At 39.9% G+C, this 13645-nt stretch overlaps 1 protein-coding gene across 1 annotated transcript; it reads left to right on the forward strand.

Annotated features, from left to right (window-relative positions):
• The first annotated feature begins 11510 nt into the window (after positions 1-11510).
• On the forward strand, positions 11511-12449 carry ZFP42 (ZFP42 zinc finger protein). The gene has a single exon (XM_024562636.1). The coding sequence runs from the start codon at positions 11511-11513 to the stop codon at positions 12447-12449; it is 939 nt and encodes a 312-aa protein (XP_024418404.1).
• The last annotated feature ends 1196 nt before the right edge of the window (positions 12450-13645 follow it).

The raw sequence follows: 13645 nt of genomic DNA on the forward strand, positions 1-13645 counted from the left end.
GATTTGTCCTCGGTTCTTTATGTAACGCCAAACACCTGTGCTATCTTAGATTATTCATTAGACTCAATGACGTGTGTGTTCATCCCAGTTACTTATTTTGACCAGGAGGTGAGAATGAATACCACTTACACCTTCTTTGGATAGCTTGCTGTCTTTAAACTCACTGTTCCCACCCCCCAGCTTCAATCTCTGGCCTATACCCACACTCCTTAACTAGTTTTTGAAAGAGCTGTTAGTTATTTCTTCATTGGATCCAGCTTAACTTAAGCATTCTTAGTTATGGCTCCTATCACACTGGTCTTCACACTTAAATGTGCACATGAATAACTTGGGTATTCTGTTAAAATTTAGATTCTCTTTCGGTAGGTCTGGAATGAGACCTAAAAATTTCCATTCCTGACAAGTTTCCGTGTGATGTCCATGTTGCCAATCTGAGATCACACACTGGTTTAAAATGTTCTATTGCAACCCTTTCTAAGGTTTGGGGGCTTCAAAAGGGCTCTGGAGAATAAATTATACTTCCCACTTAAGCATCATTTCTGCCAAATAGCCAGATCAGTCCATCAGAGAATATTTGTTTTATACCTACTTCAAAGTCCTTAGTAAAATATTTTCATCTTAGCTTAGTAGGAATTTTCTAAAGCCTTTGCCACTTCAAAACTTGAAAGACTTCTGTTGAAGCCTTTCAAAGGCCGTCAGCAGCCTATCAAAGTAGTTAACATTCTTCTCATTTCTCCTGATCTCCTCATCACCAAGCTATATTAATAGCATTTATAACTCAGTTCTGTGCAGGATCAAAGAGGCTTTCCAGAGTCTGGGGAGGTATTTACCATTCACTGAACAAATATTTACTGAGTACCTACTACTTTCCAGGCACTGTTCCATGTACTGCTTACTGATGAACACAGAACACAGACAAGCAAAGCTCCTGGAGTTACGAAGGTCACACTCTATAGGAGTAGGAGATGGACAATAAAACATACAAATACAAATAATCTCAGATAGTGATAAGTAAATGGCTAAAATAAAAGAAACATACTAAGCTAGCGTGTGACTGGAAAGTACTACTGCAGAACAGATGATTTTGGAAAGCCTTTTCTTCGTGATCCCATTAGAGTTGAGATGTAAATGATGAGAAGGAGGCAACCACGGAAAGTGCTGAAAGAGGGGCATTTTAACGATCTACTTCCCACGATTGTTTTCGTAGACTGTGTTCCTCCAAGTGATGGTAATGTGCGCAGTATTGTGTGGGTTTACTGAGTGCGTCTGAAAAGGCCAATTTGCAAATCCAGTTGGTACTCACTTATGTTTTCTCTTGCCTACATTTTTAGCTTTTTACAAGAAAAAATTGATGTAAGACAGCTTGTGTGAAGTTTGACTTAGAGATAAAGGGTGAAATGTATGTAGGTACAGATTTCCATAATCCATGAACAAGCTACATACAGAACATCTAAGCACATCATACATTCCTGGAAGGGAGGAAAAACTTCTTTGATAAACACTTATTAGTACATGCTATATATATATAAAAAACAATGTGCTTTACTTAATAAGCAAAATGTACATATAGAGAGACAAATATGAAATAGATCATGTCATCAAGAAACTTTAAAAAATTATAAAGTAAAATAGAAAAAGTGAGAAATTAGAAATACAAAGCAATAAGAATTATCAGGTTGAAGAAAGGGTGATTAATTTCTGTTGGAGAACCTGTAAATGTTTCAGTGAAAAGTTAGATTTGACTTAAGTCTTGAAATAGGAATAGGAGGCACCATATCAATAAAAAATTTTAAAGGCCATGGAAGTAGATGAGATCATTAGAGAAAAGTGGAGGGAAGAAAAAAGGCCTAAGCATTGAGCACGCTGTACAATGATGTTAGTGGCCTTGAAGATGAGGAAGCACAATGAATGGAGATTTCAACCATGTCAAATGCTGCATGGATCCAGTAAGATGAACACTGAAAATCGACTTTGGATTCAGGATTTTGGAGGTACTTAGTGGCCTCAAAATATCTATTTCAGTGGAGAGTAGAAAGGAATGATTTATTAAAGTGGATTCAAGAGAAAAATATAAGGAGAAGAATTGAAAATCAGCACTACACATTGGAGCTTCTCAAACTTGAATGTCATTATGAAGCCCAGAGATCCTGCTAAAATATAATTTCTGATTCAACAGGTCGAGTGGAAGCTGAGAGTTTGTATTTCCTCCAAGCTCCTAGGTGATACTGATATCATTGGTGGGTCATAACTTGAGTAGCAAAAGAAGAGGATCTCTCAGGAGTTTTGTATAAAAGGGAGCAATGAAATGAGGTGGGTGAGCAAAGTAACTGGAGGAGATATGGGGTCAAGGGAACTATTTTTAGAATTCTCATTGTCACAGCAAGTGTGCTTGAATATCAATGGGAATGATCCAGAGTTGAGAGGAAAAAAAAAATTGAAGATGGAGGATAGAGGGGATAATTATTTGAAGAACGCCCTTGAGTAGCCAGGAGAAAATGGAGACAAGTGATGAATGAAGGGGAAGCCCTCAGACAGTTCAGCGATGTTACCAATAAGAAATGCCAAGTGCCTGGGTATAGATGCAGGGTGGTGGGGGGTGTAGAGGTCCCCCCACCCAATTGTTTTTATTTCTCAATGAGATAAGATACTTAGCTGATAGGTCTAAGGAGAAGATGTTAGAGGTTTGAGGAAAAAGAGGACAGTGTGAAATAATCATGAGCTGGGGGAAAGAAGGATAAATAGTGGAGTGTAGATGATTTTTAAGGCAAGAAACTATTTTATATGATACTATAGCAGTGGCTATACACCATTATACATGTGTCCAAACCACAGAACGTTCAACACCAAGAGTGAACTCTAATGTAAACTATGGACCTTGAGTGATAATGATGCTTCAATGTAGGTTCATCAATTTTAATAAAAACTCCACTCTGGTGGGGGCTGTTGATCAGGGGAAGGCTGCGCATGAGTGGAGGCAGAGGACATACAGGAAATCCCTGTCCCTTCACTCAGTTTTGCTGTGGACCTAAAACTGCTCTAAGATATAAAGTCTATTATATAAGTAAATAAATAACCGTGAGAATGTATATTGACTAGGGAAGTTTTTCTCAACCCTATCAGACCAATACCCCTTTTATAACACATTTTTAACATTTTTGCTACCATTATAAAAATAAAATAATCATCATTTAATCTACCTACACCTATTTTTAAGTCAACATAATGTCCTCACTATAATATAAAGGAATAAAAGAAAAAAATAATTCATAATAAAATAATATGTGTTTCCCTACGTAAATACTCAAGCCTGAGAGTATTGGGGAGATCAAAAACGTCTCTACGAAAATACTTTCTGCCCTCTAGGGGGCGATACTACCCTTGATGAGAAACATTCCTGACAAAAATGACTGGGGACTCCTTTGTTTGAGAAAGTGTAAGCCATTCAACGTCATTAGAAATCATTAAAGTGGCAACACTGAAAGAATATTAAACATAGAATTTACTTTCTCAGATCACAGCAGCTTTAGGGAAACCGTCCCTGATCTTCTGGATTTGGTCACAGCCTTCTATCACGGGCTCTTACAACACCCGACACTTACCCTTCACTGTCCTAATAGCTGCATTTTGACATTTACAGACATGATTATTTGGTTATCTGTATTTAAATATTTGATATTTTGTTAGTCATAAGTTTTTGCTCTAATTTTAACTTTTAATAAGGCATAAATATTAATTTTAATTAGATTGATTCTTATTAATCTGATTTCCTTTTTGGTGCCCTTTAAATTTTGCTGTGGAAAACCAGCGAGTGTCTGCATTCATCCTAGTTCTAGCCTGGCACCTGCAGCGTGCAAACCCCAGGAGGCCTGGGGACAGGGCCTAGAAGAGTGGCCTGTCTGGGGCAGAGAGTCTGTGTAGAGTGAATTGAAGCATATTTATAGCTTTGGCTTTGTACGCTTTTAAAGAAAAATGTCTGGTAACACTGAAATAAATTGTCAAAATACAATTCTTAAAAACTGACTGTGATGTTATTGGTAAATGAATTACTATGACTAACATTCCAACAATCCAAAAAATGACTCTTTGTGTCCATTTCCGAAGGCAGCTCACTTTTATTTCATAGGTTAATTGGCTCTGCAGATTGTTTTGGAAAAATTCAGTTTCCCTTGATCTGGGTTTATGTGAGAATAGATGAGTTCCTAACGTTTGGGTTACTTCTCCAGGACCGTGGGAAGGAAAACTCAAACTAACTGGGAGCAGACTAATTTAGGTAAGAGATGGAATGTAAAATGCAAATTTACATTTTCTAAAGATGTTGCCTCCACTTCCCGGACAGTAGTCATGGGACACAAATCTGGTCACTCAACTGAGTCAATAGTGGGGACAGGGATTACAAATTAATCTAGACGATTCCCGAATTGTCTAAACGGGTGAGTGAGTGATAACAACAGGGTGTGATCTGGGGAGGTGCACGAAAGGATTAAATGAAAGAAATGATCCTTGGCTTCAATGATGTCTCCCCTTCTCTCTCTATATATAAACTAGATAAATGTGTAACGTATAAATCATATATGTAAATGATATATACCATATAGAAATGATGACTATATGGTGTATATGTAGTCATATACATACATATACAGACATGAATACAGTCATATATATATAACTATATATGACTATATATCTGTGTGTTTATATATATATAATGTGTGTGTATATATATACACACACACACATTGTCATCTTCATCAGAGACAGACAGAAAGAGACACACCTGTACTGAGGAAAGGGACTTTGAATGACTAATGGCACTGCCATTAAGCCTTGAAAAGAATGCTATACCCAGGATTCTTTGGCTTACTGAAACCCAAAACATTAACATTTTTATTGCGCGCGCATGCACACACACACACACACACGGATGGTGCAAACCTGCTCCGTGCAGTGGTTTCTGGAGACCACAGCAATGCACCGTAGCGAGCAGGAGAGGTCATTCCTTACAATGTCTGCCTTCAGAAACTCACATGCAAATAATATGTTCTAAGATAAGGAGCCAAGGAAGCTTGATCTGACTCGGACTTCAAATGGATGAAGACCTGTGTGTCTACAGGAGAGATCAAGGAATAATACATTTAAAAAAATAAATATTTCCTCCATTGGAAATTATCTTTTACTTTCCAATCCCACAACTGGCATTTATTCTAAAACACACCATAACAAATAAAAAAATAAAAAAAGGTGGAGAACACTGCTCCCAGATTGTGAACTGCAGGCAAGCGTCCCATCAACGTTGAAGAGGTTTTTACACATTGATTGGGTTTTTGTTTTAATGGTCTATGTATTTATGCCAACTATTAAATTTCACTAGACCACAGCCAAGGGTGAGTGCTGACTGACCGCTGCTTTCAAAGATGGTTGTGTTACTTTTAGGGATATGAGCAGTCACGTTAATGTCTGAACAAGAAAAAGCCTGAATAGTGTTTCTGAGACTGGGCTCAGCGTGCGGAGGGAAATGGGAGTTGGGGGAGAGTCAGAGAACGCGCAGGGGCAGGGTGGTCTGCCTTCCAGGAAATCTCTGCTTCCAAGGGAGTAAAACCTGCCTCCGTCCCTTGATTTTCATTTCATGGATCTATGTAACGATTTAAATTTGGTTACACCTACGCTCGTTTTGTTCAGCAGACAGTAACTGAGTACCTAAGACGTGCTAACGCTAGGAGGCTGCGATCCAAAGATATTTTGTCCCTGTGGCGGAGACTCAGAGGCGGCAGGGCGTTGCCTCTGTGCGACAGCCCTCCTCGGGGAAAGGTGACGGCGCGCAGCGAAGGTCCTGGACACCCAACCCAAAACCCAGCTGGGAGCAGGGCCACGCCCACCACTCCTTCAGGGCTACTTGATCCCTTGCCTTTTGAGTTTGGTAGAGACGTTCGTCGGAATTCAGATCTAATCCTGGCCAAGTTGAAAGGTAGGTGCAGCCTGATTAGAATACGTCCATCAAAAGGAGGGTGGGTCTAACTGGATGAATGTTAAGCAGGGGTGACTTTAAAAGCAGTTGGGAGCAAGCGTCGTTACCAGTCACTTCGTCGTTTTCCTTCGAAAAGGATGGGAAATGGGAAATAGAATGACCCCTGGTATAGGGGCGGTAAGTCTCGCCTCCTGGAACTCTGCTTTGTTCAGCTATGCGGGAAGACGTGATTGAGTTCACTGGTTGGGAGGTGTCTGTAACCGCGGACCCCAGGTAAAAGGTTTTGAAAACCACGCATGAGAAGGGTTTATCTCACTAGAACTAGGTGGGGAGTGGCCTTGGCCAGCAGGCTTCTAGCGTGTAGACTCCGTTGACTCAGGTGGTCTTGGGCCACCGGGGTCAAACTTTTAAAACAGATAAAGGAGGAAAGTTAATACTCTTTCAAGAAAGCAGATGCCTCGTTGAAATTTCCTTGAAGTTGCATTTTCTATTTTGTCTCAAAAATCATAGAAATACGTTGAATATAACATGCGGGTAGGTCTGTTCAATATTAAAATGTTTACATGATTTGTTATAAAGAGAGTAGACCTCTCTTCTATTCTTCTAGTATCCTTGCAGATGGTGCAACCATCCCCTCGATTACTCCAGCAAAGCAACCTGGGACCACTCGCTCTGGATTCCTGTTTCCCTTCCCCCTGGATTCAGTCCACCAGCCAGTTGGGGAGGTTCTATCTGTCTTTCCTCTACCTCTCTGGCCCCCAACTCATTTCCTAGCTTACTAAATAGCCTAAGAGGTTTTATTTATTTATTCTGGGTTTTTTGTCCGTTGTTTTTTTTTTTGATTTTGCGAATATTTTACATAAAGCTGGGGACAGTGAAACAAGGAAGGCCTTAAGACAGAAAATGCAATGGGAGGGAACCCAGGCAGGGCTGCTGTTGGCTCCAGGAACAAAGAAGAGGGGGCCATGCAGACAGGTTCAGGGGGCTAGCCTGGTTGCAGGTCTCAAGGGGACTCTTAGAGCTTAGGAGATGCACTTCTGAGAGGGAAGAAAGGCTGGGCGGCTTCCCTGGAGGGAGAGTGGCCTAAGTGATTTTTTTTTTTTCTTTCATGCTTCCCACTGGCAATCTCTTCCCAAAACAGCAGCCCTAATCTTTTCATCTTTAACCTAAACCAGAGCTTGTTTTTCTGTTGTTGTTGTTTGTTTGAAAGGAGCACAAATGGCTCCTTTGGCCCATAGGATTCAGACCACTTCCGCCTTCGCCTCAGGGAGTGGCATTCTTTGTACTCTAGCCTGCTCTTGCCTTTGTACTTCAAGGTGCAGCCTGGAAGAAACGCTGTTCTCCCACTTCTTCCTAAGGCCTAATGCTTCTCTTCTTTTTCAGGTCTCAGCCTTGATACTCCCTCCAATGGAGGCCTTTGAAGACTTTCTGAAGGTTTCATATTTTTAAAATATTTTATTTATTTATTTTTAGGGAGAGGGGAAAGGAGGGGGAAAGGGAAGAAGAGAAACATGCTGTGCGATAGAAACTGTGATCGTTTGCCTCTCTTACCCACCCACCTGTGTCCTGCCTGGGAATGAACCGGGGACCTGTTGGTTCGCAGGCTGGTGCTCAGTCCACTGAGTCACACCAGCCAGGGACTCCTCGTATTCTGATCGGTTTCATTTCATAGCATTTTTCTCAATCTGAAATTATTTTGTTATCGACCCATTACAAATGGATTCTTGTTTACATTTATATCTTACATGAATAAAAGCCCCACGAAAAAACAGCGACTTTGTATCTTTTTCACTGGTCTGGGGTAGACACCTAGAACAATGTTTGGTGCTAAATGTTTCTAAATGACTGAATAGGCAAATAATACACCCTTGTAAGTACTTCTATCCCAGTTTGAGAAATATAAAATTAGGTCAATCTCATGCCATTAACAACTAGATGTTTTTTAATTGAATTTTCTAGGGGGATATTGGTTAATAAAATCATCGGTTTCAGAGGTAAATGTCTATAATACATCATCGGTGTATTGTATTGTATGTTCACCACCCCAAGTCGAGTCTCCTTCCATCACCATTTATTCCCCCTTTCACCCTTTCCTACCTCCTCCCCCCACCCCACACTCTCCCTCTGGAAACCACCACACTATTGCCCGTCTGCGAGGTGCTTTTTGTTTCATTTTGTTTTTGCTAATCACTTCACCTTTGCCACTCAGCCCCCTACCCGCCTCACCTCTAAACATCCAGGGTTTTTTTCTTTGTACCATATTTACCTAGTACATTTTCCTTGGAGTTATTTCCACTATCAGAGAATGTACTTATCACATAAACAGGAGTTTTTCCATTATAAATTACCTTTTTGAATTTTATACATCACCCTCACAAGCTCACATATTGTGGTCTGATATGGTAAGCAAGAATCTAGCTTAGAAAGGTAGGAGGACTACCGGTGGACCCTGGGAAATTCATCAAGAAAATAACCTCTCCTTCAACCCTACTCTCATTGGTGATGTCCTTCTAGATAATACCTTCGCATCATCGATAGCCGATATTTGGAAACATCTACATTGTGTGTCTAAACTCCCAAGTAACTCTCTAATAAATTAATTTTATAGGATTGCTCTATCAGATATCACATGTATTATGACTGATGCCTATTCATCAATTCATTTCCTTAGGCAAATGTACGAAGTGCTGGGACAAGTGGGTAAGACCGAAGAGGACCTTGCTGTCATAGATTGACAGCCTGGTAGGTACACTGACAGAAACTACTCAGTACCCGGGGACTTTAATCAGTGTAAAATAAGGATCTAGGGGAACATTTAGATGGGGGACCTAATTGAGCCTAAGAGTCAAGAGATGCTTGCCTGAGGAAGTGATATTTAAGCAGAGCTCTGAAGTATGAATGGGAAGTAAGTAAGTAAGTGTGTGTGTGTGTGTGTGTGTGTGTGTGTGAGAGAGAGAGAGAGAAAGAGATTGCTGATAAGGAAGGGGGAGTAAGGGTGGGTAGCATTTTTATTGAGAAGGAAGAACATGGCACTTTATTGGAGATAGAGTTAATTATTACTGAAAATGAAAAAGAGCTGGAGAGAAAAACTGAAATCAAATCAAATTAGAGTTATTTTAAATAAACTACCTGGGGGAGGGGGATTTTGTGTTCTGTCCTACTCAACCTCGACCAATTTCTAGTGATTTTGTTCCAAAGGTGCTATATTCATTAATATAAAATTATTTGAAAGTTATTTTTTTTCTATGAGAACAAAGTTTTATGAGACAAATATTTCCAGCCATAGTCTCCCTGGTTTATTTCACCTTTCTAAATGAGAAAATAAATAAGAACACACGTAAGATTACATATTTTTGTGTATATATATATAAATGCATATATATTATGTATAATGCATTATATATAAACAGCTTGAAAATATTTTTAAATGGCTGCATTTAAAAATACCACCTCAATGTCGAATGGGCACTAGACTCATTGGGGTGATCACTTTGTAAGTTACATAAATGTCTGATCACTGCATTTTACACCTGTGACTAATATAACATTGTATGTCAGCCGTTATTGAAAAATTAAAAAATTAAAAGAATAAAAGTTCCACTTCAAAAGAATAATGTCATTTACTTTTGGTGAAAAAAATTGAAATAAAAACAAAGTGTGCTTTTTGATTGCTAGGGAAGCATTTTAAATATCTTCTTAAGTATTTGTATATCTACTATGTTTAAGAAGAAATTTAAAATGCTTTCCTTAGAAATTTATGTACATAAAACAGTGATATGTTATACATAAATATATAATTTATTTGCATAGCATCTCTATATTGTAGTTTTTACATGATATATATGCCTGTATAAATGTTTATGAAGATATTTAAAACTCTCTCCTTAGCGTTTAAAAAACATGTTTTGTTTTTATTCTGGTTTTTTTCCCAAAAGTAAAGAGCATAATCTTTTCAGGTGGGTTTTTTTCCCTAATTCCTTGATTTCAGAAAGAGAGAGAAAAACATCGATTCGTTGTTCCATTATTTATGCATTCATTAGTTGCTTCCTGTGTGTGCGCTGGCCTCAGATCACCCCCGAAACCTTGGCAGTCGAGGACACAGCTCTAACCAACTGAGCCACCCGACCAGGGCCTCAGGTGGTAGTTTCATCTTAATTTTCTTTGTGAACCAATCAAATCCATTGTTTATGGATAATGAACATATCTGAAATCTTCCATTGGACCTTCAGATGGTATTTAAATGTAGCTACTTAAAGATATCTCATCACTTTCATATATTTCCCCTTTTTAAAAAGCATTTATTTTTTGTTCCTACAGCGGAGTGTTAGGATAATAAAACCAAGAGCTTTGATAAGGCACACAACTGTAACATTAAGCAAAAAGCAGTAACTTTCATAATGTTGCTTTTACATTTTTAAGGAAGTTACAGAAAACTATTAAGTCTCAAAGTGCTCTGTGCCTTTAATTTGACATGCACATGTAAGAGAGGGAAATACAGGTGCTTTGTGTCTTCTTCGCTCCATCCCCATCTTCTGGAACAGAGGTAGGTAAGCTACAGCCCAGGGCCAGATCCAGCCTCTGCCTGTTAATTCATTGGAACACAGCTGGGCTCATGTTTCATCCTTCTCGTGTTATCTATGGCTGCTTCTGCACCACGCTGGCGGAGGTGAATAGTTTGTGCCACACATCCTAGGGTGCACACAGCTTAAATCTGACTCTTTGCAGAACGAAATTTGCCACCCTTGGTCTAGAGTAGGGCATGGCATGTAGGCAGGATCCCACGTATTCTTGCAGAACGAATACAAAGCTAATAAAATAACACTGGCTCACATACACATTCAGCGTTTGCTCTGTGCCATGAACTGTGCCAAACACTTGGTAAGTATCATTTAGTTTGAATTTCACAACAGTATTACATAAGAAAATTGGCATATCTTGCTCTCTTACCTCCTTCGAATTTTTAGTCAACTGCCATGTCCTTGAACACCTATTCAAGTTTGTGGACTCCTTTGCTTATGCTATAGCACTTTAACTTATATCAGATGACATAGATACTTATTTTGTATGCTTAGGAGACTATATACTCCGTGACTAGGTTTGTGTATTTACTTACTGATATGGCTGAACCCATGAACAGCCTGGAGCAGAGCTGGCATATCGTGAGTGCCCAATAAACAGTAGATGCTGGGTGATCGATGTGGGGATGCCCAGGTAAGATCTGGCTTTGACCCATGCCTTCTATCAGAGCTCATTCTCTTACTCGCTCATGGGGTTTGTCAAAGAACATGTAAATGGCCTGACCCCGTAGCTCAGTTGGTTAGAATGTTGTCCTACTTGTCAAGGTTGTGGGTTCAGCCTCTGGCCAGGCACATAAAAGAAGAAACCAATGAATGCGTCTGACAATGACTCTAATGTTGGGATATATGTTACCTCAGGGTTACTATCTCCAAGCAGGTACTTGCTGAAGATTTACCCAGACCACTGCTGCCTGGAAGTGGTTGTTATATCCTGGTGCAAAGCTTCAAGGAGGAAGCGGCAGGAGGATATGGAGCAGCAGCTGGACACGGAGGCGAAGACAAGTGGACAGGGAGTCCCAGGTGAAATAGCCCTCAGTGGGGATGAGCCGAATCCAGCCCAGCAGGAACCTCCCAATGCCCCGCAGGCCTCGCAGGATGAAGATGGGGACCACAAGACTAGCTCTCAGGCTGCTGAAGAGGAACCCTCCTCTGACTGTTACATCGAGTGTGTCATAAGAGGTGAGTTTTCTGAATGCGTGCAGGGAGAGAACATAATTCTTAAGTCCTTCAAGTACCGGAAAAAAGAATCAGAGCAAGCACTTTCTCAACAGGTTCCTACAACAAGCACACTTCCTGAATGTTCCTCGCCAAGCACGACTCAAGAGGCAAAACAAGAATTTCCTCAAGGGATTGTTGGAGAGAAATCATCTGATGAATGTTCTGAGCACATGACAGGCAAGGAACCTCCTCCCGGAGAAACACCCAACACCAACAACATGTGTGAAACTAACAAAGATCCTGAAGAGCTTGCAGAATTTGCTAGAAATAAGCCAAGAGAAAATGAAGAAAACAGTGCTCCAAAAACAATTGTTTGTCCTCATGGTGGATGCGCAAGGCAGTTGAAGAGTAGAGATTCTCTGAGAAAGCATGTCCTCCTTGTCCACGGTCCCCGAAATCACGTGTGTGCAGAATGTGGGAAAGCATTTGCTGAGAAGTCAAAACTAAAAAGACATTTTATGGTTCACACCGGAGAGAGGCCTTTTCAGTGCACTTTTAAAGGGTGTGGAAAACGCTTTTCCCTGGCCTACAATTTGCGTACACACGTGCGCATCCACACCGGAGAGAAGAGTTTTGTGTGCACCTTTGAAGGCTGTCAGAAAGGCTTTGCTCAGTCAAGTAACCTGAAAAGTCACCTCTTAACTCACACCAAGCCAAAAGTAAGCAACGAAACAGAAGATGGAAAATAATCTTTAAACAGGATAAGCATTTGAACCAAAGAGTGATTAGGGGAAAATATGCCTCATTGATTATTGTTTTCAGGAAAGATTTTTTTGAATCAATGTTGCAACTCTCTAAGACGTATTTTTTTTTAACATAACTAAGATTCTCCTATAGTTTGTGATTCCATTTTAAGAACATTGTTTAAAAAAGAAAACAAAACAAAAAAAAACACATTGTGTAGAGAATAATAGTGTGCTTCCAACGAGAAGGTTGGTGATGGACTTACTTCAAAAGCATAATTTCTTCACATATTGTGAATTAGATTATTGGATAAGGGGCTTGTTTCACATATTATAAAACTGAAATTAAGTGTGATATTCAAGTTTGTCCTTTCTAATTGTTTAACTTTTGCCTTTTAGGAATATACTTCGTGCTGCATGTGATAATCCTAGAGAATGAAAATTTCACAATAGAGTGTCAACAAGTGAATGAGTAGTTAAACTTCAGTAAAAGTTAAATATAATTTGTAACCTTTTTTTCCTTTTAATCGTGTGTCGTACTATTGAAATAATATACCTGCATCTGAGTGCTTATTTGAGAGTGTCAATTCACTGGAATCATTTCAGATCTTTCAAATAAAAAGAAATCCAAACTGGCTACGCCTGGTTTCAAAAATCAGAGTGTGTACTAAAGAGAAATACCATTTATTTGTCTTTGAAAGTGGCAAAAATCCCAAACATTGATGGTTCAGTATTGGTGAGATGTGAGGCAGGAGTTATGCATCTACCCAGCTGGTTACGGTATACACTGTCACAGACATTTTGGAGGGTATTTTGCACGCGTGTTCTATCCGTGTGCTGCATCGGTGTTGGAGGGGTGCTGTAACACTGCCACCAAGTAGGTGGCTTAACCAACAGAAACTTATTGTCTCAGTTCTGGGGGCTAGAAGTCCAAAATCAAGGTGTTGGCGGGACTGGTTCCGAGGGCTCTGAAGGGTCTGCTCCTGGCTTCTCTTCTCAGTTTGTAGGTCACTGCCCTTGTATTTGCATGGTTCTCCTTGTGTCTTTTCATCTTCTGTCTGTGCTGCGCCTGCCCACCTGCAGCTTTGCTTTTGCAAGGAAGCCAATCATTGGATTAGAACTCACCCTCATGGCCCTATTTTAACGTGATCACCTCAGTAGAGATCCCATCCTCACATAAGGTCATATTCAGAGGTACTGAG

The sequence above is a fragment of the Desmodus rotundus genome, chromosome 13 (assembly GCF_022682495.2).
Source record: "Desmodus rotundus isolate HL8 chromosome 13, HLdesRot8A.1, whole genome shotgun sequence".
Taxonomy (NCBI): domain Eukaryota; kingdom Metazoa; phylum Chordata; class Mammalia; order Chiroptera; family Phyllostomidae; genus Desmodus; species Desmodus rotundus.